This window comes from Canis lupus, chromosome 3, assembly GCF_048164855.1.
Source record: "Canis lupus baileyi chromosome 3, mCanLup2.hap1, whole genome shotgun sequence".
Classification (NCBI taxonomy): domain Eukaryota; kingdom Metazoa; phylum Chordata; class Mammalia; order Carnivora; family Canidae; genus Canis; species Canis lupus.
The window spans coordinates 41,092,180-41,114,664 of record NC_132840.1 but is presented as its reverse complement, the minus strand read 5'-3'; the positions used below and the strand labels follow the sequence as shown (position 1 = coordinate 41,114,664).

The 22,485-nt window shown below is 42.2% G+C and overlaps 2 protein-coding genes across 4 annotated transcripts; one reads left to right on the top strand and one right to left on the bottom strand.

Moving 5' to 3' along the window:
• Positions 1-2,633: 2,633 nt before the first annotated feature.
• L1TD1 (LINE1 type transposase domain containing 1) lies at positions 2,634-21,768 on the bottom strand. Of its 3 annotated transcripts, XM_072820511.1 has the most exons (5): positions 21,648-21,768; positions 20,472-20,554; positions 11,120-11,200; positions 7,527-8,602; positions 2,634-4,696 (listed from the first exon to the last, which is right to left on the bottom strand). In XM_072820511.1, exons 4-5 carry the CDS (start codon positions 8,502-8,504, stop codon positions 3,077-3,079), a joined length of 2,598 nt encoding a protein of 865 aa, XP_072676612.1. In that variant the 5' UTR covers positions 8,505-8,602; positions 11,120-11,200; positions 20,472-20,554; positions 21,648-21,768; the 3' UTR covers positions 2,634-3,076. The 3 variants fall into 3 exon arrangements, with proteins under 3 accessions (XP_072676612.1, XP_072676613.1, XP_072676614.1); XM_072820512.1 differs by lacking the exon at positions 11,120-11,200; XM_072820513.1 differs by lacking the exons at positions 11,120-11,200; positions 21,648-21,768 and having other exon boundaries at positions 20,472-20,683.
• LOC140624797 (ubiquitin) lies at positions 17,702-18,130 on the top strand. Its single transcript, XM_072811705.1, has one exon. It carries the CDS (start codon positions 17,722-17,724, stop codon positions 17,953-17,955), a length of 234 nt encoding a protein of 77 aa, XP_072667806.1. The 5' UTR covers positions 17,702-17,721; the 3' UTR covers positions 17,956-18,130.
• Positions 21,769-22,485: the final 717 nt, after the last annotated feature.

The window sequence follows — 22,485 nt, the reverse complement described above, 5'->3', positions numbered from 1 at the left end:
TCTGGTACATATACATTTACCATACATCCCAGCAATCCCAGTAGTCATATCTAAGTGAAACGAAAACTTACATTCACACACAAAAAGCATACACACAGAAATGCTTATGGCAACAGTTGTCAAAAATTGCTCTTCAACTTGGAAATGGATCAACAAACTGACACATCCATAAGAAGGTCTAAATGAATACCTTAGGCTTGTTCTCCCTGGGTGAACACTTTTCACAAACTAGAAGGACGGTCAGTTAAGGATAAACTTACATTAGTATCCAACAGGTACTCTTACCAAGGTTCCTAAGGGAGCAAGAATTAAGATCTTTCTGGGTAACATTCCTTATAGCCGGGATTGGGGTAGGTGTGGGGATAGATGGAACAGCCTGAGTGTCCACTAGACAAAGTGATAAAATAGGAATGCATACTATAAAATTCATTAGAAACAAGTTATATGTACATAATAGATTTTCTAAAGTATTAATAGTAATAGATAAGATCCAAAGCATAATTCCATTCACATAAATTACAAACACACTCACAAGAGGACATTTTAGAAAAAAAATATCCAAAGACTCACATGACTCATATTAGTGGAAGGATACTAGGGGAGAATATAAGAATGAAGGCAAGATGAATAGGAATATATCAGATTTTGGGGCACCTGGGTGGCTCGGCAGTGGAGTGTCTGCCTTTGGCTCAGGTCGTGATCCTGGGGTCCAGGGATCGAGTCCCACATCGGGCTCCCTCCTGACTCGCTCTGTATGTCTCTCACGAATAAATAAAAATCTTTTAAAAAATATGTCAGATTTTATAAACTTGATGTAGTAGGGACTGAAGAATATTACCATCTACTTTTGGGCTAGAAATTCTTACCACCCCCCCCCCCCCACACACACACACCATGGGCAAAAGCAGCTTAAACACTATCCAAGTAAATCTCACAAGGGGTTTTAACTTTCTAAGACTATGTCAATTTAAGCATCCATGTTGAAGGGTACTACGAAAAGTATGGGCTTGTTAATCTGGTCACTTAAAGTGTACTGGCAACAGCGGAATTGTTGCTTGACCTGTTATCATTTACAAAACAGGTTATTAGTAGTCTAGAAGAATGCAATGCTTGGCCATTGTAACAGAGTTCATGAGCACTGTATTATGTTTCCTGGGGCTGCTATAACAAAGTATGACAAACAGGTGGCTTGAAACAAAAACACAATCCTGGAGACTAAAAGTTGGAAATCAAGGTAGTGATAGGATCATGCTTCCTACAAAGAAATCTAGAGAAGAATCCTTCCTTGTGATTTAACTCAATTATGCAAGATGTTATCACTGGGGGAAGGGTAAAAGGTATAGGAGACTGTGCTAATTTCTCAACACCTTGTATCATCTCACAAGAGCAAAAAGTACTTTTAAGATTTTATTTATTTATTCAGGAGACAGAGAGAGAGGCAGAGAGACAGGCAGAGGGAGAAAAAGGATCCATGCAGGGAGCCTGACGTAGGACTCAATCCTAGGTCTCCAGGATCACATCCTGGGCTGAAGGTCGAGCTAAACCACTGAGCCACCTGGGCTGCCCATTACAAAGTAAAGAAAAATTGCGGGGAGAAAAGCCTGTAAGCCAGACATAGCAAATGAAATGCAGCAGAGTAGAAAGATAATGGAATACCTCTGACTAAACATCTTGTTTTTTGGCCCACTCATTCCCAACTCAACAGAAAATGGCCTCCTGTGGTAGCACTCTAAAAATCAACTGGGGGAAGGGGGGCGGCCGGAGAGGGGGGTGCGCAGCCTGGGTGGCTCAGGGGTTTAGCACCTGCCTTCAGCCCAGGGCATGGTCCTGGAGACCCCGGATCGAGTCCCACATGGGGCTCCCTGCGTGGAGCCTGCTTCTCCCTCTGCCTGTGTCTCTGCTTCTCTGTGTGTGTCTCTCATGAATAAACAAATAAAAATCTTTTAAAAAATAAAAATAAAATCAACTGGGGGGTGCCTGGCTGGCTCAGTTGGTATAGACCAGGCAATTCTTGGATGTTGGGGCTGTATGTTGGCTGGAGAGCTTAAAAATAAAATCAACAACTGGGAGAAGGGCAATCAGCTTTACTTTAGATCTACTGGCGAAGAAGCAGGATTTCCCATCTACTGAGGATTCTTATATTGGGCACAAGTGTCATCTTGCAGAATTTTACAAGAAACCCATGAGGAAGGAATGAACCCAGTTACAGATGAAGGAACTGGAGATTCAAGTGGCATCATTAGTAACTTACCTCGGGTCACACAGTAGAGTAAGAACTCAAAGCCAGGTGTACGGAGGCCAGGGAATTTGCAATAGCAATCAGTTTGCAGAAAGGTCCATGAAGGTCAGAGTTAGAACAGATGACTTTTTAAAAATTAAATATGCTAAATAAGCCCGTATAATAGCAAAAGCCGTAAAATGGTTACTTCATCCTCTTTTGTTTCTTATCCACACATTGCAAATCAATTTACTCTAAATCATTTAACAACTGAAAATACATTAATGTCCAACATTAGGAAAGATTTGACCTCTCCACTGGATGGGTTTCCACAATAAAAGGTAAAGATTATAAACTATGGAATGACAAAATATACCAGAAAATGTAAAGTAGAAAAGTAACCAAAGGAAGCATATTCAAAGGAAAAAGGTTTAATATACAGATTGAAGATTCACATCATGATAAAGGATATAAAGTTGAATATCTTCTTGCAATAAAAGTTCAAGTTTTGCATCTTTCCCTACTTATACTGTTATCTTTTTTCCTGTGCTTTTCTATTGCTTTCACCCCACCTCTTCCTGTTTACATGGATTCTCTCCCTCTCCCCAGTAGTTTGGAAAGCCTACTCCTACAGAAGCTAAAATGATTAACACTAATTTTAATACACCCTTTAACTTCACCAACATCTAAGAAGCATCTGTAAAGTTCCTTTCCCCTTCTCCCCAAAGTATACTGTTCACGATCCATCCTCCTGGGTAGGATTGTGGCATTTTATTTTGGTTTTCCTTTTTGTCTTTTGCTGTGAGAGGAAGGTAATATGTACTGTGTGTACAGGTTTATTATACTCATCCTAGATGGCTAAAGTATATCCTCCAGTAATTCTTTCAAAGACGGTGTGCAGGAAACAAACTTTGTGAACTCTTCAGTATCAAAAAATGTCTTCATTTTACCTTCAAAATCAAATGCCAATTTGGCTGGGTATAGGATTCTAGGTGTAAAGCCTTTTGCCTGCAGAATTTGTATTATATTGCTCCACTGACTTCTAGCATCTAGAGTGTCCAATGATAAATCTGCGGTCAGTCTGATTCTCATTCCTCTGTATGTTATTTCTCTCTTTCTGGAAGCCTTTAGGATTTTTTCTTTGTCACTAGAATTCCCAAATTTCACCAAGATGTGTCTAGGAGTGAGTCTCTTCTCATCAATCTTACTAGGTATTCGATAAGCACTGACAACCGCAGGACTTGAATCCTTTAGCTCTGGAAAGTTTTCTTCAATGATTTCATTAATTATTTCTTCTGCTCCATTCTCTTTATTATCTTTTTCTGGAATTCCTATCAAACGGATGTTGGAACTTCTCGATCTATCCTCTATGTCTCTTGACCTTTCTTTATTTATTATCTGTTTGGCCATTTGCATTGTATCCTTAGAGAATTCTTCAATACGATCTTCTAGGCTGTCCATTCTCTCCTCAAGTATATTTATTCTGCTATTCAGAACATCTATAGAACTTATTTCTAAGACCTCTGGAAGAGAATTTTTAATATTGGCAACCTCCTCCTGTAGCTCTCTAAAGTTGGTATTTATATTTCTTCTAAAGTTTTCTTCTGTTTCTTGTATTAAGTCTGTTTCTTTAGACGTTTGTGCATCTGTTTGTAGGGTTTTGTGTCGCCCTTTCTCAGTTTTCCTTAAAAATTTGGTGATCCCTGATGGAGTACTCAAATTTGTACTTAAATGCCTTTTCTGCTTATCAGGACTTAGCTCTAGTGATGTTGAGGGAGAGGCCAAACGCAAGGTACGACAGACTGTCCCAATTCCTTGGTTTCTGGGCATAGCTGTTTCCTCTTTATTCTGGGCTTTTTGTACCATCTGGTATTTCACCAGTTTTTTCTTCTCAAAGTCCCGAGCCAAATAATCACAGGCAATTTCTTTAAGTCCATCTGAGGCCTCTTTTTTCTCAATCTGGGAGGCAGTCTTTATATTTTCTACTTCAGAGTCCTCTCCTTCCTCCCAAGATAAGACTACTTCCATTTCCCACTCTGAACCTTCTTCCTCCTCTGGGTCAGAATCTTCTACTACCTCTTCAATTAAAACAATCTCCAAGTCATTACTGTTTTTTTCCTCAACTCCATATTTTGTATTTACCACAGAATGACACTGAAATGTTGAAGCTGGTTTCTTATAGGATACTGAAGCCTCCTCTTCTCCTTCCTCCTCCAGCACCAAAGCCTCATTTCCCACCTCTTCTTCCAGCTCAGAAGTGTCTTCCTCCTCCTCTAGCCCTGAAGTCTCTTCTTCCTCTTCCTCCAGGCCCGAAGCCTCTTCTTCCTCATCTTCCAGCTCTGAAGAGTCTTCTTCTGGCATCTCTAAATTCTTCACCTCCTCTGGCTCAGCAACCTTTACTTCTTTAACAAAGAGAAAGCTCAAGCCATCACTGACTTCCCCCTCAGCTCCATTCTTTGAATCTAATCGAGTTTTTTCCTGAAGTAAAAAAAAAGAAAACAAAACTTTGTATCCTGTATCTTTTTTTTTTTTTAAAACTAGCTTCACTCTTTTTTTTTTTTTTAATTTTTATTTATTTATGATAGTCACAGAGAGAGAGAGAGAGGCAGAGACACAGGCAGAGGGAGAAGCAGGCTCCATGCACCGGGAGCCTGACGTGGGATTCGATCCCGGGTCTCCAGGATCGCGCCCTGGGCCAAAGACAGGCGCCAAACCACTGCGCCACCCAGGGATCCCAGTATCCTGTATCTTTTAAAGGAATCAATGCTTTCACTCTTTAAGTTTAATAGGACCACCATCTTAACAATTACCAAATATCTAAAAAAGTATTTAAGTATTACTTATTCTTGAATGCTTAGGTCCTCAAATAAGTTTCCCTTCTGATCACCCCATCACACCTGGTATTGGTACAGCATTTGCAAATTTCCATGGGGTCATAACATTTAGTGTGTTCCTTCTATATTCCCAACACTGACTCTCAAAAACAACTTGTTAGGTCAACGCCTGATTACATGCAGGACCCTAAGGTAGACACTTCTCTAACTTCAGGAACACTACCAAAACAAACAAACAAACAAAAAGCCCAATATTCATATTTATTTTTTCCTCAAAGGAAATAAAAGTAAATCTAGTATTTCTTAAATATCCCTCTTTGTAGTTCAAGCTCCAACCACATTACTCAAAAGGAAAGCATGTTTTGGTTAGTAGTACAGGCTCATTTGGTAGAGCACGTGACTCAATCTCAGGGTCATGAATTCAAACCCCACTTTGGACATGAAGACTACTTTAAAAAGATTGGCTTGTTCAAATCCAGCTGTCATATTTGCTACTGGTGCATCAGCTTGCCCTCTAGAACAGCATCTAAAGACAGCACTAACAGAATAAATAAAGAGGGGCAGCCCGGTGGCTCAGCAGTTTATCACCACCTTCAGCCCAGGGTCTGATCCTGGACACCCAGGATTGAGTCCCATGTCGGGCTCCCTGCATGGAGCCTGCTTGTCCCTCTGCCTGTGTGTCTGCCTCTCTCTCTCTCTCTTTGATGAATGGAAAAACAAAATATTTTAAAAATATAAATAAATAAATAATAAATAAGACAGCACTATTTCAGATTGTTGGGAGGGTTAAATATGACAACCTAGGTACTGAGCCTGAGATAGTTATCTCTAATACAGAAATTGGCTCATAATATTCCTTGAAACCCTGTACGTACCTGAGCTTTTTAATGCTCCCTCTGTTACAGACTCTTCTGTATTTAGGGCTAGCTGATCACTATTTGTCCTTCCACCCCTCCTCCCCATCAACTGTCCAGGACAGGTTGGGTACCTCATCTGTGTAAATCTCTGGGGAACAGTTAAATTCTGAGGTTAGGTGAATTCTCAAAGAATTTGTTGATCCAAGTATATTTCCTAATTCTAGACTGTCATTTTAGAAATATTTTACACTTCAAAATGTTGGGAGGGCAAAAGAATTGGGTATTCTTTTGAAAACACATCGAAAATACTGGCTTGGGGGGGCACCTGAGTGGCTCAGTGGTTGAGCATCTGCCTTTGGCTCAGGTCATTATCCCAGGACCCCATGGGGAGCTTGCTTCTCCCTCTGCCTATGTCTCTGCCCCTCTGTCTTTCATGAATAAATAAAATCTTTAAAAAAATACTGGCATAGGATACAGGCCTCTGAGGATACAAATAAATGGAGGTATTCTGTGCTCATTAATTGGTAGAATATTGTTAAAATGTCTATACTACTCAAGGCAATCTGCAGATTCAATGCAATCTCTACTAAAATTCCAATGCCATTTTTCATAGGAATATAACAATCCTAAAATTTGTATGGAATCACAAAAGACCACAAATACCCAAAGCTGTCTTGAAAAGGAATAAGGCAGGAGTCATCACAGTCTGATTTCATACCGAATTACAAAACTATAGTAATCAAAACAGTATGGTATTGCAGGATAGTTCACAAAAACATACAAATCAATGTAAACAGAATAGGGAGCCCAGAAACAAACTCACATGTATATGGTCAACTAATATATGGAAAAAGGAGGCAAGAATATGCAAGGGAGATAGTCCCTTTAATAAATGGTGCTGGGAAAACTGGACAGTCACATGCAAAAGAATGAAACTAGACTACGGTCTTACATCACAGACAAATATAAGAAATATACACTGAAGATGGGAGATAGAGAATGTCTACAATATACCACAGGAACTACCTTTTAAGATTGGGATCACAAAAAATATTCAGAAAATAACCTAATGTGTTTTCAATGAAATCAAATACATGGGAACATAATCTAAGAAACCAAGATCTTTATACATGGAATGGGTAACAGCTAGATATCAACATAATGAACCCTAGAATAGGCTTTAGTAAAATAATTTACTTTTCCCTGACTACCAATGAAGACAATTTAGGACTACTTTATAAATTGAAAGTTGAACACACTTCTATTTGGTCATAATCCCACTGCATGAGGGCTTTTAACTGAATTTACTCAACTGTTTGTTTCTATTTTTCCCTTTTAATGATTTAAAAGCGACTATCCTAGTGTTTACCCTTAAATACATAACATTTAAATTTTTCTTTTAACATCTGTAATGATTATGTACAAACTCTTCTCAAATCTAACCTCTTCCAATCTTCCAACACCACCCATTAAAAGAAAAAAAGCCTTGAAGTCATTACTCTTAAGGTCATTGCTTTTACTTTTAATTATTTCTTAAAAATTGGTTTAAACTCTAGAAGAACTTTACCAACTATTACTTATTCTCTGCATATAAGCTCCACAGATCTGTATACTTACCACTTTTTCTTGAATTCCGTAACTTCTTCCTTTCTTTATTTTTTCATTTTGTGGGAGTACACCTTTCAGTAATTTGTTCATAAATGGTTTTTGGCTAGTAAAATTGCTGAGACTTTGCATATCTGAAAAGGTCCTTACTTCACCATCACACTTAAATGTTAACTTAACTTGGCATAGAACTTTAGGTTCAAAATCATTTTCCCTCAGAATGTTGAAGACATTACTCCATTGCTTACTAACGTCCAGTGTTGCTGATGAAAAGTCTGCTGTCAACCTAAGTACTGCTCCTTCATCTTCTCTGGAGGCTTTTAGAGTTTTCTCTTTATTCTCTAAATTCTGAGGGATTTTTTCCTCTCTTTTTTCTTTGACCTGTTCATCTTCTCCAATCTCTTGGTTCTCTTGTGTTACTTCTGTAAGTATGATACAATCTTCACAAGTGTTGTCTAAATTGCCTCTGGTTTCCTCCACACTTTCCAGGACTTTGTCATTTTGTGATTCATCATGGGACAATTCCTTGCCTTGGTCCACACTGTAGTCCTCAGGTTTGTCTAATTTGCTACTCAGTTCACTTATTTCTTTTCTTTTAGAAGCCACATTTTCAGTATCTTCAACTATGTCAGAGTTTGCTCCTTCTATTTTCTCTACCGAACATGGTTTTTGTGTGGTTGAGCCTTTTATTTGTTGCCACTCCTTTTTGGTATTGGTGTTGTTTTTATTTTTCACTTCAGGTATTTTACTTTCTACTCCTAAAATTTCCATTAGGTCATTTTTAAAGGATTCCCTTATCTCTTCAACCATTAACTCCAGGCTTTCCATCAAGCCTTTAAACTTCATCAGCATAACTGCTGACACATCTTTGCCTTTTAAATCTAATACCTGAGCCATCTCCTGGTCTTCTAGCAACTGAATGCCTTCCCTATGGTTGCTACATTCCTGTTTCTTTGCAAGTCTAACAATTTCTGACTCTGCAATGGACATTGTGGATATGTTGTTTTATTTTCCTGAAGAGTAACTTTTGTTCTTGCAGGTCTGCTAGACTTTCCCAAACTCAAAAATCTTTATAATATATATATCATCTGAAATATAAAAACAAAAACAGAAACTCATTTACTGATGAATTCTTGAGAAGCACAATAATCAAGAATATGAATGTGGTTAAGTATACCATAGTATGAGAACTCCACCACAATTTAATACAAAGGGTGACAAGATGGGTGTATGCATACTAACAAAAAAAAAAGAATTCAAAATTCATAAAAGATTATTAAGACCGCACTCAAGTAAAGCTTTCAATGCCATAAATCAACCAAATAGTAGATGAAAACGAATGACAGAAATTGACCAGTTTCCTATACTATTAACTTTGCTGCCTGTGTTCTCTGTGAGGATTAAACAGAGTACAAGAAAATAGACATTACTAAAATGAATGTACCATACCCAATTCTTAAAGTTTAAGGACTTGAATAGAATCTTATACAAAATGGAAAGAGAAGGCCCTTTCTTTGATGCAGAGATAGTTAACATTAAGACTTTAATTTCTTTAAACATGCTCTCGGGGCGCTTGGGTGGCTCAGTCGTTTAAGATCTGTTTGTTTGTTTGTTTGTTTTTTAAGATTTTATTGATTTATTCATGAGAGACACACAGAAAGAGAGAGAGGCAGAGACACAGGCAGAGGGAGAAGTAGGCTCCACGCAGGGAGTCCAACGTGCGAGTCTCCAGGATCAGGCCCTGGGCTGAAGGTGGTGCTAAAGCACTGAGTCATCCAGGCTGCCCAAGAGCATGACTCTATTTCAGCTCAGGTCATGATCTCTGGGGGCTTGGAGCTCTGTGCTCAGTGGGGAGTTTGAGATTCTCTTTCTCTCTCTCTTCCTCTGCCCCCGCTCCACAGGCTCTCCCTCTCACATCAATAAACAATCTTAAAAAAAAAAAAAAAAAATACCCAGCTCTCAAGTCAATTCAGAATATTACTTTCCAGAATGCAAATATGGATTTGAGAGGAGCAGAAAACCCATGCCTACTCCCACCTCACAAAGGCCCCTTTATCTTTGCATGAGGAGACTCCGGTTGTTCATTTTTGTTTTTCAGCATTCCACCCTGTGGTCCTGACCCTGCGTGGTGTAAAGGAACAAACCACCCCCATTCCTCATCACTTAGTTAACAAGGATAGGAAGCAGGTATGCACAATACACACGCTTTGGACAACAGCTGGGATGCCTGTTCCTGAATCTTTTCCTCTGCAAAACATAGCTACCCACTTGACTTTGCTGCTGATACACTAACAGTTGTACCACCTGCCTTCAAGACTCAAACTGCTTGAACTTACAGGTATGAAAAGAAAAATTCCCTCCTCTGTAAGAGAATTTAGCAACTTAATGGAAGGAGATTAGGGTAAATAAACAAAAGTGCTAGCGATTATCAAAGAAGATGAGCCGAAGAGTAAAGGTTAATAGGACTCATGAGTACTAATAGTAACTTTGAGGAACCGAACCAGAAAACCTTTCAAGCATCGAATGGAGGGATAAAAAACACAGATCATAGCAATAGATAACTCTCACTGGAATGAAGTCATCTGATTGAAAAAAAAAATCATCGGGTCGGGTGCAAGGTTAATAAAAGATGCATATATATCTATATATAATATCGATAAAATTTCTGAATTCAGACATGAGCATAAGTTCCCAGAAACATTTATTTCTTTTTTAAAGGTTTAATTTCTTTGAGAGAGTGAGAGCATGAGCTGGGTGGGGAAGGGGCAGAGGGAGAGGGAGAAATGGACTCCCATCTGAGCACGGAGCCTGACTTGGGGCTCAATCCCAGGATCCTGGGATCATGACCTGAGCTGAAGTCAGATGCCCAATCCACTCAATCACTGAGGCGCTGCCCACTACCCACACTTAGTGAGGGACTGTATACTAGTTACTGTGCTGGATAGGAAAGGAAAAAGATGTTGAGTAAAAAACTGACACAGAGGGGCGCATGGTGGCTCACTCAGTTAAGTGTCCAATTCTTTTTTTTTTAATTTCTTTTTAAAGATTTTATTTATTTATTCATGAGAGACACAGAGAGGAAGAGGCAGAGACAGGGGCAGAGGGAGAAGCAGGCTCCATGCAGGGAGCCCCGATGTGGGACTTGATCCCTGGTCTCCAGAATCAACCGCTGAGCCACCCAGGCATCCCTAAGTATCCAATTCTTGTTTTCAGCTCAGGTCCTGAGATCAGAGATGAAGCCCTGCATCAAGCTGGTGCTGAGCATGGAACCTCCCTAAGAGTCTCCCTCCATCCCTCTGCCCCCCTTTCCCCACAAAGAGAAAGCAAAACAAAACAAAACAAAACAAAACAAAACCCTGATGTGAAACCTCCCCTGAAAGGGGGTAAATATCTAGGGAGAAACAAGTATCAAATCGCCATTGTGCCCACTTACAAAGTGCGGGGTCAAGGGTCATAAGTGTCTATACCAGGTGTCATTTTATGTATTCAAGGGAGACTCAGGAAGGCTTCCCCTGCAGAAGTAGTTCATATGGAATCTGAGAAATAAGCAGCAGTTACATAGCAAAGAACAGAAGCAAGTACATTTCATGCAGGGGAGAAACTACCTGCAAGGCTGGAGCAAGCGTCTTGGAAGGGTAACCCACGGAGGGAGGGAGCAGGAGGGCCGGCTCTGGTGGATCTGGCTTCTAAATGGGGAAGGTCAGGAAAAAGCCAGGTTTTAAAGGAAGAGTACACATTTTGTTGAACTCATGAAGTGTGAAGTGCTCTTGCAATAATTAAGAGAACCAGATAAGCATGTCTAGAACCCAACCTAGTTTCTGCTCTGCAGATACACATTTGTGATTCATATGCCCATAGGCAGTTAACTCCATAACCAACAAACATTCCAAAAACAAAGGAAAAAAAATCATAATCAGCGTGAGACTTAATAAGATGCTATAAGCCATTTACTGGGAGAAAATATTTCCCAAAGACCTATCTGATAAAGGATTGTTATCCAAAATATACATGAAACTCCTACAACCTAGTCCAAAGAAAATGAACAACCTGATTAAAAAAATAGGCAAAAGACTTGAAGAGACATTGCACCAGGGAAGATCTACAAACAGCAAGTCAGCATATGAAAAGCATATGACCATTGTGTGTCATCAGGTAAATGCAAATTAAAATAACTAGATACCACAACACGCCTATCAGAATGGCCAAAATCTGAACTACTAACATCAGATGCTGATAAGAATGCAGAGTAACAGGAACATGCATTCACTCTGTTGATGCAAATAATATTATGCAAATATTACAGCTACTTTCGAAGACACTATGGCAGTTTCTTGCAAAACTAAACATACTCTTACCAGATGACCCTACAATCATGCTCCTTTGTAATTCATCCAAAGGAGTGAAAAAACTTGTATCCATACAAAACCTGCGTCCACCCCGAGATGCTGGCTGGCTGGCTTATTTATTTATTTATTTATTTATTTATTTATTTATTTAAAGTTTATTTATTCATGAGAGACACAGGCAGAGGGCCTTATTTAAAGTTTATTTATTTATTCATGAGAGACACAGGCAGAGGGAGAAGCAGGCTCCATGCAGGGAGCCTGACAGGGGACTCGATCCTGGGTCTCCAGGATCATGCCCTGGGTGGAGGGTGGCGCTAAACCGCTGAGCCACCCAGGGCTGCCCTAGCAGCCTTAACTGAGAAGGAACCAAGATATCTTTCAGTAGGTGGATAAACTGTGGTTACTATTCTTCATTGCTAAAAAGAAAGGAGTTAGTAAGCCATAGAAGACATGGAGGAGACTAATGCATATTACTAAGTCAAAGAAACCAACCTGGAAAGGCTACATACTGTAGGTTTCCAATTACATGACATTCTGGAAAAGTCAAAACTACAGAGAGAAAAAGATCAGTTCTCAGGAATTGAGGGGAGGGAGATAAACAGGCAAGAACACAGGATTTTTAGGATAGTGAAATTCTTTTGTTCTGTTTTTTAAAAAGATTTTATTACTTATTTATCCATGAGAGACACAGAGAGGCAGAGACGAGACAGGCAGAGGGAGAAGCAGGCTCCAAATAGGAGCCTGATGTGGGTGGGACTGGATCTGGGGACTCTGGGATCAGGCCATTGAGCGAAAGTCAGACGCTCAACCGCTAAGCCACTGGGGTGTCCCAGTGAAATTCTTTTGTATGATACAGTGGCAGATATATGTCACCCAGTTGTCAAAAGTCACAGAAACTCAGAAAATTCACTCACCAAGAATAAACCCTAATGCAACCGACGGACTCTGGGTGATGATGATATATATCGATGTAAATTCAATGATGGTAACAAATGTGCCACTAGGGTGTGGGATGCTGATCAGAGGCTGCATGTGCGTGGTGGCAGGGAGCATATGGGAGGAGTTCTCTGTACTTTGCACTCAGTGTGCTGTGAACCTAAAACTGCTCCAAAAATTGTTTATTAGTTAGAAAAAATTAGCATGAAATATCTTGTCTGCATAAAAAAAAAAGAACTTTAGGGACTACTACAAAAAGGGATATAAGAATCATAGGAGGGCAGCCTGGGTGGCTCAGTGGTTTAGCGCCACCTTCAGCCCAGGTCGTGATCCTGGAGACCCGGGATCGAGTCCCATGTTGGGCTCCCTGCATGGAGCCTGCTTCTCCCTCTGCCTGTGTCTCTGCCTCTCTCTCAATCCTCTCTGTGTGTTCTCATGAATAAATAAATTAAATCTTACAAAAAAAAAAAAAAAGAATCATAGGAGCAGCTAATAGGTCATTCATATTGGGACAAAAAGGATACACACTTATAGTCACACGGTTCAAAAATTTCTCATTCTAGAAAAATCAAAATATGAAAAGTTATGATAGCATAAATTTAAAAGTGAGTCTTTCTATGTATGGCATTTAAATAGTAAAGGTTAGAGGCACCTGGGTGGGTCATTGGTTAAGCATCTCCCTTCGGCTCAGGTCATGGTCCCCCAAGCTAGGGGTCCTGGGATAGGGGTCCACCTCACATTGGCTCCCTGCTCAGGGGGGTGGAGCCTGCTTCTCCCTCTCACTCTGCTACTCCTCCTGCTCGCACTCTAACTCTCTCAGAGAAATAAATAAAATCCTTAAAAAAAAAAAGAAGGGCAGCCCGGGTGGTTCAGCAGTTTAGCACTGCCTTCAGCCCAGGGCCTGATCCTGGAGACCTGGGATGAAGTCCCATGTCGGGCTCCCTGCATGGAGCCTGCTTCTCCCTCTGCCTGTCTCATGAATAAATAAAGTCTTAAAAAAAAGAGAGAGAGAGAGAAAGAAAATAGCAGCAGATAAAATCCAACACTATTTAAAAGGATACACCAAGATCAAGTCGGTTTATTCAAGAATGCAGGGAGTTGCTATGGAAAACAATAAGGTGGCTCCTCCTAAAATGAAACACAGGATGACCATATGATCCAGCAATGCCCCTTCTGGATATTTAACCACAAGAACTCAAAACAAGGGATGCCTAGGTGGCTCAGTGGTAAGTGTCTGCCTTTAACTCAGGTTATAATCCCAGAGTCCTGGGATCAGGTCCCACATCAGGCTTTCTGCATGGAGCCTGCTTCTCCCTCTGCCTGTGTCTCTGATGAGTAAATAAAATCTTTAAAACAAAAAAAAAACTAAAAACAAGAACTAAGTAATTTGTACAGACACCTTCAAAAGATGAAGGAAGGAAATGTGGCATACACATACAATGGATTATTCGGCCTTAAAAAGGAACATCTGGGCAGCCCGGGTGGCTCAGCCATTTAGCACTGCCTTCAGCCCAGGGCGTGATCCTGGAGACCCAGGTTCAAGTCCCACGTCGGTCTCCCTGCATGGAGCCTGCTTCTCCCTCTGCCGCTCTCGCGCGCGCTCGCTCGGTTTCTCATGAATAAATAAATAAATAAATATTTTTTTTTAAAAAAAGAAACATCTGATAACTTGCTACAACATAAATGAACCTTGAAGACATGCTAAGCCAGTCTCAAAAGGACAAGTACTGTATGAGGCTACTTACATGAGGTACCTAAACATCATCGAATTCACAGAATAAGAAAGTACAATGGTCTTGCCAGGGGGCTGCGGGGAGGGGGAATAGGGAGATTGTGTTTAATGGTAGAATTTCAGTTTGGAAAAATAAAAGTTTGGAGATTGAGGATGGGGATGGTTGCACAATAATGCAAATAAATGTTTAATGCCAGTGAATTTTACATTTAAAGAATAGTTACAGTAAGTTTTATATTGTGTGTTTGGTCACACTAAAAAATGCCCTAAGAAGGGCACTTGGCCGGCTCAGTTGGAGAGCTTAGGGCTCTTGATCTCAGGGTTGTGCGTTCAAGCACCATGCTGGGCATGAAGCCTACTTTAAAAAAAAAAAAGAGGTGGAGTATGTAGATGGCTCTGTTGGTTAAGGATTTGACTTGGGCTCAGGTCATGATCTTGGGATCCTGGGGTGGAGCCCCATGTTGGACAGGTGTTCACCAGGGAGTCTGTTTCTCCCTCTCCTGCCCCCTGCTGGTGTGTGTGCACACAGGCCTGCTCGCTCACGCTCTCTCTCACCCTCTCAAATAAAATCTCTTAAGCTGCTAGAAGTTTAAAAGCAAATAATTTATACATGTAATGTACTACACTGCTCAAAAAAGAAAACATTAATAGTTGCAAAATATCTTAAACCTACCATTCACTTATGACAAAACTCAAATGATGAGCAGCAGGAGGTCAAAGGAAAAACGTATACAAAAAAATCTTAAGTCAGAGAAATGGTCAAAAGAGAGAAAGAAACATGACTACTAATAGAAAAAGTGATCGATATTAGTTATTCATTCCTCCTAATAAAATAAACTAGAAAATCCAACATCAGGAGTTGTACCTGACGCTTAGTCGAGGCGACAATGAGAAGGCAATGCATAAAGTCCACTGTGTAAGACTCCACAGTCCTCAATACTTCAGTGACATGGGGGCTGGGGACCTATTCCAGGTTAGAAGACCAAGGGGACCTATTCCTTATCCAGATCCCAGTCAAGCAAATCAACGTGGAAGGGCCAGAAATTTTGAATGTGGACCAACTATTAAATGAATTAATGAATGGTATTACCTGTGATAATACTGTGGTTATTTAAGAAATGTTCTTATCTTTTAAGAGATAGAAGAAGTTCAAAAGGCCCAAAATGGTGTCACATAGGTTACAGTCCCAACTCAGTAAACCAAGACTGCATGAATACTTAACATAACTGCAGTTTCAACCCAGGAAGATAACCTTTAAAAAGTTGATCAAGAATTTTCTGGTCAGGGAAGCCTTGGTGGTTCAGTGGTTAAGCATTTGCCTTCAGCTCAGGGAGTGATCCCAGGGTACCAGGATCGAGTCCCACATCGGGCTCCCTGCATGGAGCCTGCTTCTGCCTCTGCTTGTATCTCTGCCTCTCTGTGTGTCTCATGAATAAATAAACAAAATCTAGAAAAAAAAAAAAAAAGAATTTTCTGGTCAGCACCAATAATCTGTCACATGAGCCCTCTCTTTCTTCTAAAGGACGAGGAGACAATACACTTATTAAAACGCTTTTGTCCCCAGATGGTGGGACCTCACCTGAACTAATCCTTTTTCTCTTTAGGACTTCCTTGTCCAGCCTTTAAAAACTTTTCCCTTTCTGCAGATCTTCGGTGCTCCCCTCTATTTGCTAGACAGGATGCAGCCCAGTTCCTGAATTGTTTAATAAACTTGTTTGAATTTTATTTTTAAAAAATACTTAAGGGAATCCCTGGGTGGCGCAGCGGTTTAGCGCCTGCCTTTGGCCCAGGGCGCGATTCTGGAGTCCCGGGATCGAATCCCACGTCGGGCTCCCGGTACATGGAGCCTGCTTCTCCCTCTGCCTGTGTCTCTGCCTCTCTCTCTATGTCTGTCGTAAATAAATAAATACATCTTTAAAAAAAAAAAAATACTTAAGTTTGTTTTTAACCTGAAGCATGGTTGACATACAATATTATGGTAATCCAGGCATATAAAGAGTGATTAAACAATTACATATATTTTATGTTCACCATGAGTACAGTTACAACAATACTGAAGCTTTTAGGGCACCTTGGTGCCTCAAGCGGTTGAGCATCTCCCTTTGGTCCAGGGTGTGAACCTGAAGACCCGGGATCGAGTCCCACGTTGGGCTCCCTGCATGGAGCCTGCTTCTCCCTCTGCCTGTGTCTCTGCCTCTCTCTCTGTCTCATGAATAAATAAATAAAACCTTAAGAAAAATAAAGAACTTTTTAAAAAATGAAAAAAGAATACCACCGAGGTCTCCCAGATGAAACAGACTGCTTTGTGGGTCTTACAAAAAATACTATTAGAAGGGCACCTGGGTGTCTCTGTGGTTGACCCAAGCCTTTGGCTTGGGTGTGATCCCAGGGTCCCCAGATGGAGTCCCACATCAGGCTTCCCACATGGAGCCTGCTTCTGCCTGGGTCTCTGCCTCTCTCTGTCTCTCATGAGTGAATATATAAAATCTTAAAAATAACAACAAAAAACAAAAATACTACTAGAAATTTAAAAGTATAAACAATATAGTCAAAAGTAAGAATTTTCCTTAAAGAGAAAAAAACTACAAAGTGCAAAATTAAGCATGAGAAATGATCCACTGCAAGGATTTTCTAAAAAGCTCATTTGCCAATGTATGTTAATAAAAAAGCTGGGGAGGGAGATCCCTGGGTGGCGCAGCGGTTTGGCGCCTGCCTTTGGCCCAGGGCGCGATCCTGGAGACCCGGGATCGGGTCCCACGTCGGGCTCCCGGTGCATGGAGCCTGCCTGCTTCTCCCTCTGCCTGTGTCTCTGCCTCTCTCTCTCTCTCTGATGTGACTATCATAAATAAATAAAAATTAAAAAAAACAAAAACAACAACAACAACAAAATAAATAAATAAAAAAGCTGGGCAGCCCAGGTGGCTCAGCGGTTTAGCGCCTGCCTTCGGCCTAGGGTGTGATCCTGGAGACCCGGGAGTCCCACGTCGGGCTCCCTGCATGGGGCCTGCTTCTCCCTCTGCCTGTGTCTCTCATGAGTAAATAAGTAAAATCTTAAAAATAAATAAATAAAATAAAAAAGCTAAAGGAAATAAATAGTATCCTAGCAAAACTTATTCAGAGGCGGCTGGCATTGTTAAGGTGTTGGTGTGGGGGTGACTGGACGTGATTGACTTGCGTTGGTTAGCAGGTCAAAATGCAGATCTTCGTGAAAACCCTGACCGGCAAGACCATCACCCTGGAGGTGGAGCCCAGTGACACCATCGAAAACGTGAAGGCCAAGATCCAGGATAAAGAGGGCATCCCCCCTGACCAGCAGAGGCTCATCTTTGCAGGCAAGCAGCTGGAAGATGGCCGCACTCTTTCTGATTACAACATCCAGAAAAAGTCAACTCTCCACCTGATTCTCCATCTGAGGGGTGGCTGTTAATTCTTCAATCTTGAATTCTTAGTGCCCAATGATGGCATTGCTCTGCACTCTAGCCATTTGCCCCAATTCAAGTTTAGAAATTACCAGTTTTAGTAAGAGCTGAATCACTGGTTTTCTCAATAGCTGTTCAAAATGTTAATAAAAGTTTTGCTGCATGGTTAAAAAAAAAAAAAAAGTTGGTGCATTTCTTTTCTGCATTCCTACCCCCCCTATTCAGGGGCGCCTGGCAAGTCTTGATATCCCAGTTTGAGTCTGACCCCCACAGTGGGTGTAGAGAGTACTTAAATACATTTTTTAAAAAATCTTCTAATCAAGTATTGATCCACATTGTGTAAAAACACAAACCCCTCATCAGATTAGCATTAGAACAGATAATTTTCTTTTCCTTTTTTGTTTTTAAATATTTTATTTATTCATTCATGAGAGACAGAGAGAGAGGCAGAGACACAGGCAGAGGTAGAAGCAGGCTCCATGCAGGGAGCCCGATGTGGGACTCGATCCCGGGTCTCCAGGATCACACCCTGGGCTGAAGGCGGCGCTAAACCGCTGAGCCACCCGGGTTGCCCTAGAACAGATAATTTTCATTAAAGTTCTGAACTGCAAAAAAGCTGAAACAGAAGGGGGGGGCAGTAAGCTAAAACAGGTAAGTGATTCACAGAAGAGGGAATAACATTCTAAACCACCACGCACACACAAAAAAAACAACAGTCTAATGTTTCTTGTAGTAAAAGTTCATATAAATCAATAAGCTAAAATAAAAAAAAGAGGCACTGCAAAGCAATACCAAACATACGAAAAGCTGCCCAATCCCAGAAGATTAGGGAAAAAAAAAAAAAAAAGAATCCCTTTTACCTCTCTGGGGTGGGAGCAGTTACAACTTTCCAGGAAATTGGAAAACCTCTTAAAATCAGGTATAATACATAAGGACTCTCCCCTTGAGAATCTACACCAGGAATAAAACCACCTGTACCTAAGAACACATAGACAATGAACCACGATCCACCACGCGGTGCAACTATAAGCAGCCATTTAGAGTATATTTGGAGACCTAACACTCTGGTTTGGTTTGGAATGTCCTTGATATAGTAAAAAACAAACAAACAAACAAACAAACAAGCTGCAGAGAACACATGCAGTAGAATTTTCATATATACACAAAGAACCAGCAGAAACGAAAAAGGATGGTATACATGAAAATATGCTCAATTTTATGAATCAGGAAAATGCAAACCAGAACAGATTCTAGTGTGTTAGAAAATGGATTACAGCCAATGCAGAGGCAACCTCTGCCCTCTCCAGCCTGAAAGGGGCACTGGGAATTTGCTGAACCTTTTGGGTAATTAAAATGGGAAAAGCATAATGCCGTTTAGAAGGAGTTCAAGTTAGTCTTTTCCTTTATTCTTCTCCCCTGCACCCAGAAAAGACACCCAGACACAGCACACAATGATGCAATGGCAAACCAAACCCTGTGGCCACAGGGAATGGCCCGGGAAATATTAACTCTTCTTTTTCTGGCTAAAAGGAAATCTGCAATACCACCAACACATTCAGGAAAAGAAAAGAAGAAAGAAAGGAAAGAAAGAGAAAAGAAAAGAAAAAAGAAAAGAAAAGAAAAGAAACAAAACACCCCCCCCCCCCCCACAGAATTGGCTGCTCACTTTGAAAATGCACCACATAGGAAATGCAAGTAGATAATAAACATATGAAAAAGCAGTCAAGGCCAAGGAAATGCAAACCAAAACAAGATGGTCCATCCGGAGATTAAGGGGAAACTTATCCCCTGCCCCTCCCCCCACGGCCTTGGGAGTGTCAATTGCTAAAGATTTCTCGCCCCTTCTAACAGGTTCCAGCCTCCAGAGTGCTCTCCCTGGTAAATTCAAGTTTCTTAAAACCTAAATTCAAACTCATGGCTGCACTGATTAAAAACCTCCCAATTTTTCCTAAGCTTTTGACGGCAGTCTAAACCTACCTGAAACTCGCCAAATCGAGGGGGGTGGGGGAGAAACTCGCTAAAGGTGCTCCAGCCTCAGCCTCTGCAAATCCTGTTTCCTTCCCTGATTAGGGATTGTGAGGCCAGAGTGGATATAATTTCAGGATGTCTGGGATCTTGGGCAGGAAAGAGACCACCTATTTATTTTCATTCATCTCTGAGAGGAATTTAGCATTTGACATCAAAATAATACATTTGAGATACAGAATGTGCGATCTTCCTAACCTATTTCACAAAACCGAGTGGCGGGTCTAAACTACCTTTTAATTTGACATAGGAGGGTAAAAGCATTTTCCGATACCTGCAACAACTGAATTGTGAAACACCTGCGACTTCCAGGGGTGACCAAATCTGGGATCCGGCCAACAGGAGACAACCACGGCCCCAGGCACAGGATTCCCAGCCTACACCAGCTGCTGCAAGACTCCCAGCTCATCGGTCCAAAGGTCAATTGCCCAATTCACTCTGAACTATGCACCCCTGCCCTCCACTTCTCCAGCTTCTCAGCCGCTCCACCAAGTCTCACCTGCGTACCCAGCGAAGACCGATCACTTGGAAGAAAGTTCTCTGCAGAACAGGACTTGGTCTCCTGCACAGCAGTCTCAGTGTCTAGAGTTCAAGCAAAGTCCATGATGCAGAATTTAAAGTTTAAGGTTTAGCATGCAGAGAAGTACTCCACTTTGTATATAGGAGGGGGGAAGCTCCTCTCTAGCCTTTTGCTTTTCTAGCTGTGTGTTAGCTTCGATTTACAAGATCATAGGAATTTACGCAAAGATACAAAGTTACTGAGAGTCTGGGAGGGGAGGCTGGGGAGCCCTGCTGGGGAAGGCAGAGATCTAGGGCCCCGCCTGAGGGGGGGCAAGCAGAGAGACAGGGATAGAGGATGGTTTTCCTTTTTTGTGCTAGTTGGGGTCTATTTCCTAGGACACTTTGGCAGTAAATATATATTCACCGTTTGAAAAAGAATTCAGTCATTTCTAACAATGAAGGCGATGCAGAAAAAGTCACTACCTTCAAACCTATTCCCTTACTTGTACAGTTTATGGGAAGTACTGCGAAGACCGGGTTGGGGATTAAGTTCAAGGCCTGGCATCCACGAAAAGGGGACAGACTTAACACCCAGGTCCGCCAGGCTCCAAAGCGCTCCCCTCATTCCATCACTCCCCAAAGACACCAAGGAAGTGTTCACCTCCCCCACCCTTTTACTTATTTTAAAGATTGTATTTATTCATGAGAGTTGGAGAGAGGCAGAGACCCAGGCAGAGGGAGAAGCAGGCCCCATGCAGGGAGCCCGACGCGGGGCTCGATCCCGGGTCTCCAGGATCACGCCCTGGGCCGAAGGTAGACGCTCAACCGCTGAGCCACCCAGGTGCACCCCCCCCACAACCTTCTTTTAAAGCCCGTACTTAAATATTGCCTCCTTTCCTTGGCCTCACTTTCTCCTCCTGGCACTGCTATTTTACTTTGCTCTTCCTTTTTTTTTTTTTTTTAAACTCTCCCCACCCAACGTGAGTCTCGAACTCACAACCCTGACATCCAGCGTCTCGTGCTCTTCTGAGCCGCCGGGTGCCCCAACGCCGCTGCTCTGCGGGGAGGGGAGGCTGAGGAAGGGGCCTCTGCCACCGGCCCGTCGGGAACAAAGCAGGGTGCAGAGCCCGAGGGGCCCCGCGGCGCCCGTCCCCCCGCACCTGGCCAGCCTCACCTGCAGAAGGGACCCAGCCTGCGGACGCACCAGCGCGCCAAGGGAGGAGCGAGGGGGGGGCTCAGCCGGTTTTGCCGGCTCCTCCCCTCCCCTGGCGGAGTCGGGAAGATTCTAGTCCAATCCCCTCGCGCCCTACACGCCCGCGCCCGCCCCCCCCCCCCCACGCTCCTCCAGTCCCGAAGCACCTGCCGACTTCCCCTCGCTGCCCCCCGCCCCCCAGCTCCAACCTCCGCTCGGAGTCCTCGGAGCCCCGGGCCCAGCGTGCCCCACCCCGCCCCCAGGACCTCCCCCCCAGCCCGCCCCCGTCGCCCTCACCCCCGCCAGCCCTGACAAAAGGCTCACATCTCAATAAGGGCCACACTAGTTGCGTAGTTCCTGCTGGCGCTAAGCCCCGCGTTCATTCTCGAGTCCTCTCTCTCCTTCAATCCCCACAATCATATCCAAACCCTTGAATCTGTCCGCCCTCTCCCTCTCCGTGGCCCCTCTGCGGCCCTTCTCCACATCATTCCTTTCTGAGTGCCTTCCTATTTCAGGTACAGTAAAACCCTAACCCCACATCCCATCTTGGCTCCCTCTTTCACGTTGTCTTAGTTCTGCTCCTCATTACAGGTATACAGTCTCCTTTTTCCTCTCCCGAAAACACCGAAAGTCTTGCCTCAGGGCCTTTGCACTAGCTGTTTCCTTTGCGAATTGTATTTCCAGTTCTTTCACCTCCTACTTCTTTTTTTCTTTTTAGATTTTATTTATTTATTCATGAGAGACACACACAGAGAGAGGCAGAGACACAGGTGGAGGGAGAAGCAGGCTCCATGCAGGGAGCCCGACTTGGGACTCGATT

Coding starts and splice junctions, on each gene's coding strand:
- LOC140624797 (XM_072811705.1), top strand. CDS start 17,722: ATGCAGATCTTCGTGAAAACCCTGACCGGCAAGACCATCACCCTGGAG.
- L1TD1 (XM_072820511.1), bottom strand. CDS start 8,504: ATGTCCATTGCAGAGTCAGAAATTGTTAGACTTGCAAAGAAACAGGAA. Junction 4,697..7,526: donor ACGGAATTCAAGAAAAAGTG/GTAAGTATACAG, acceptor TTTTTACTTCAG/GAAAAAACTCGATTAGATTC.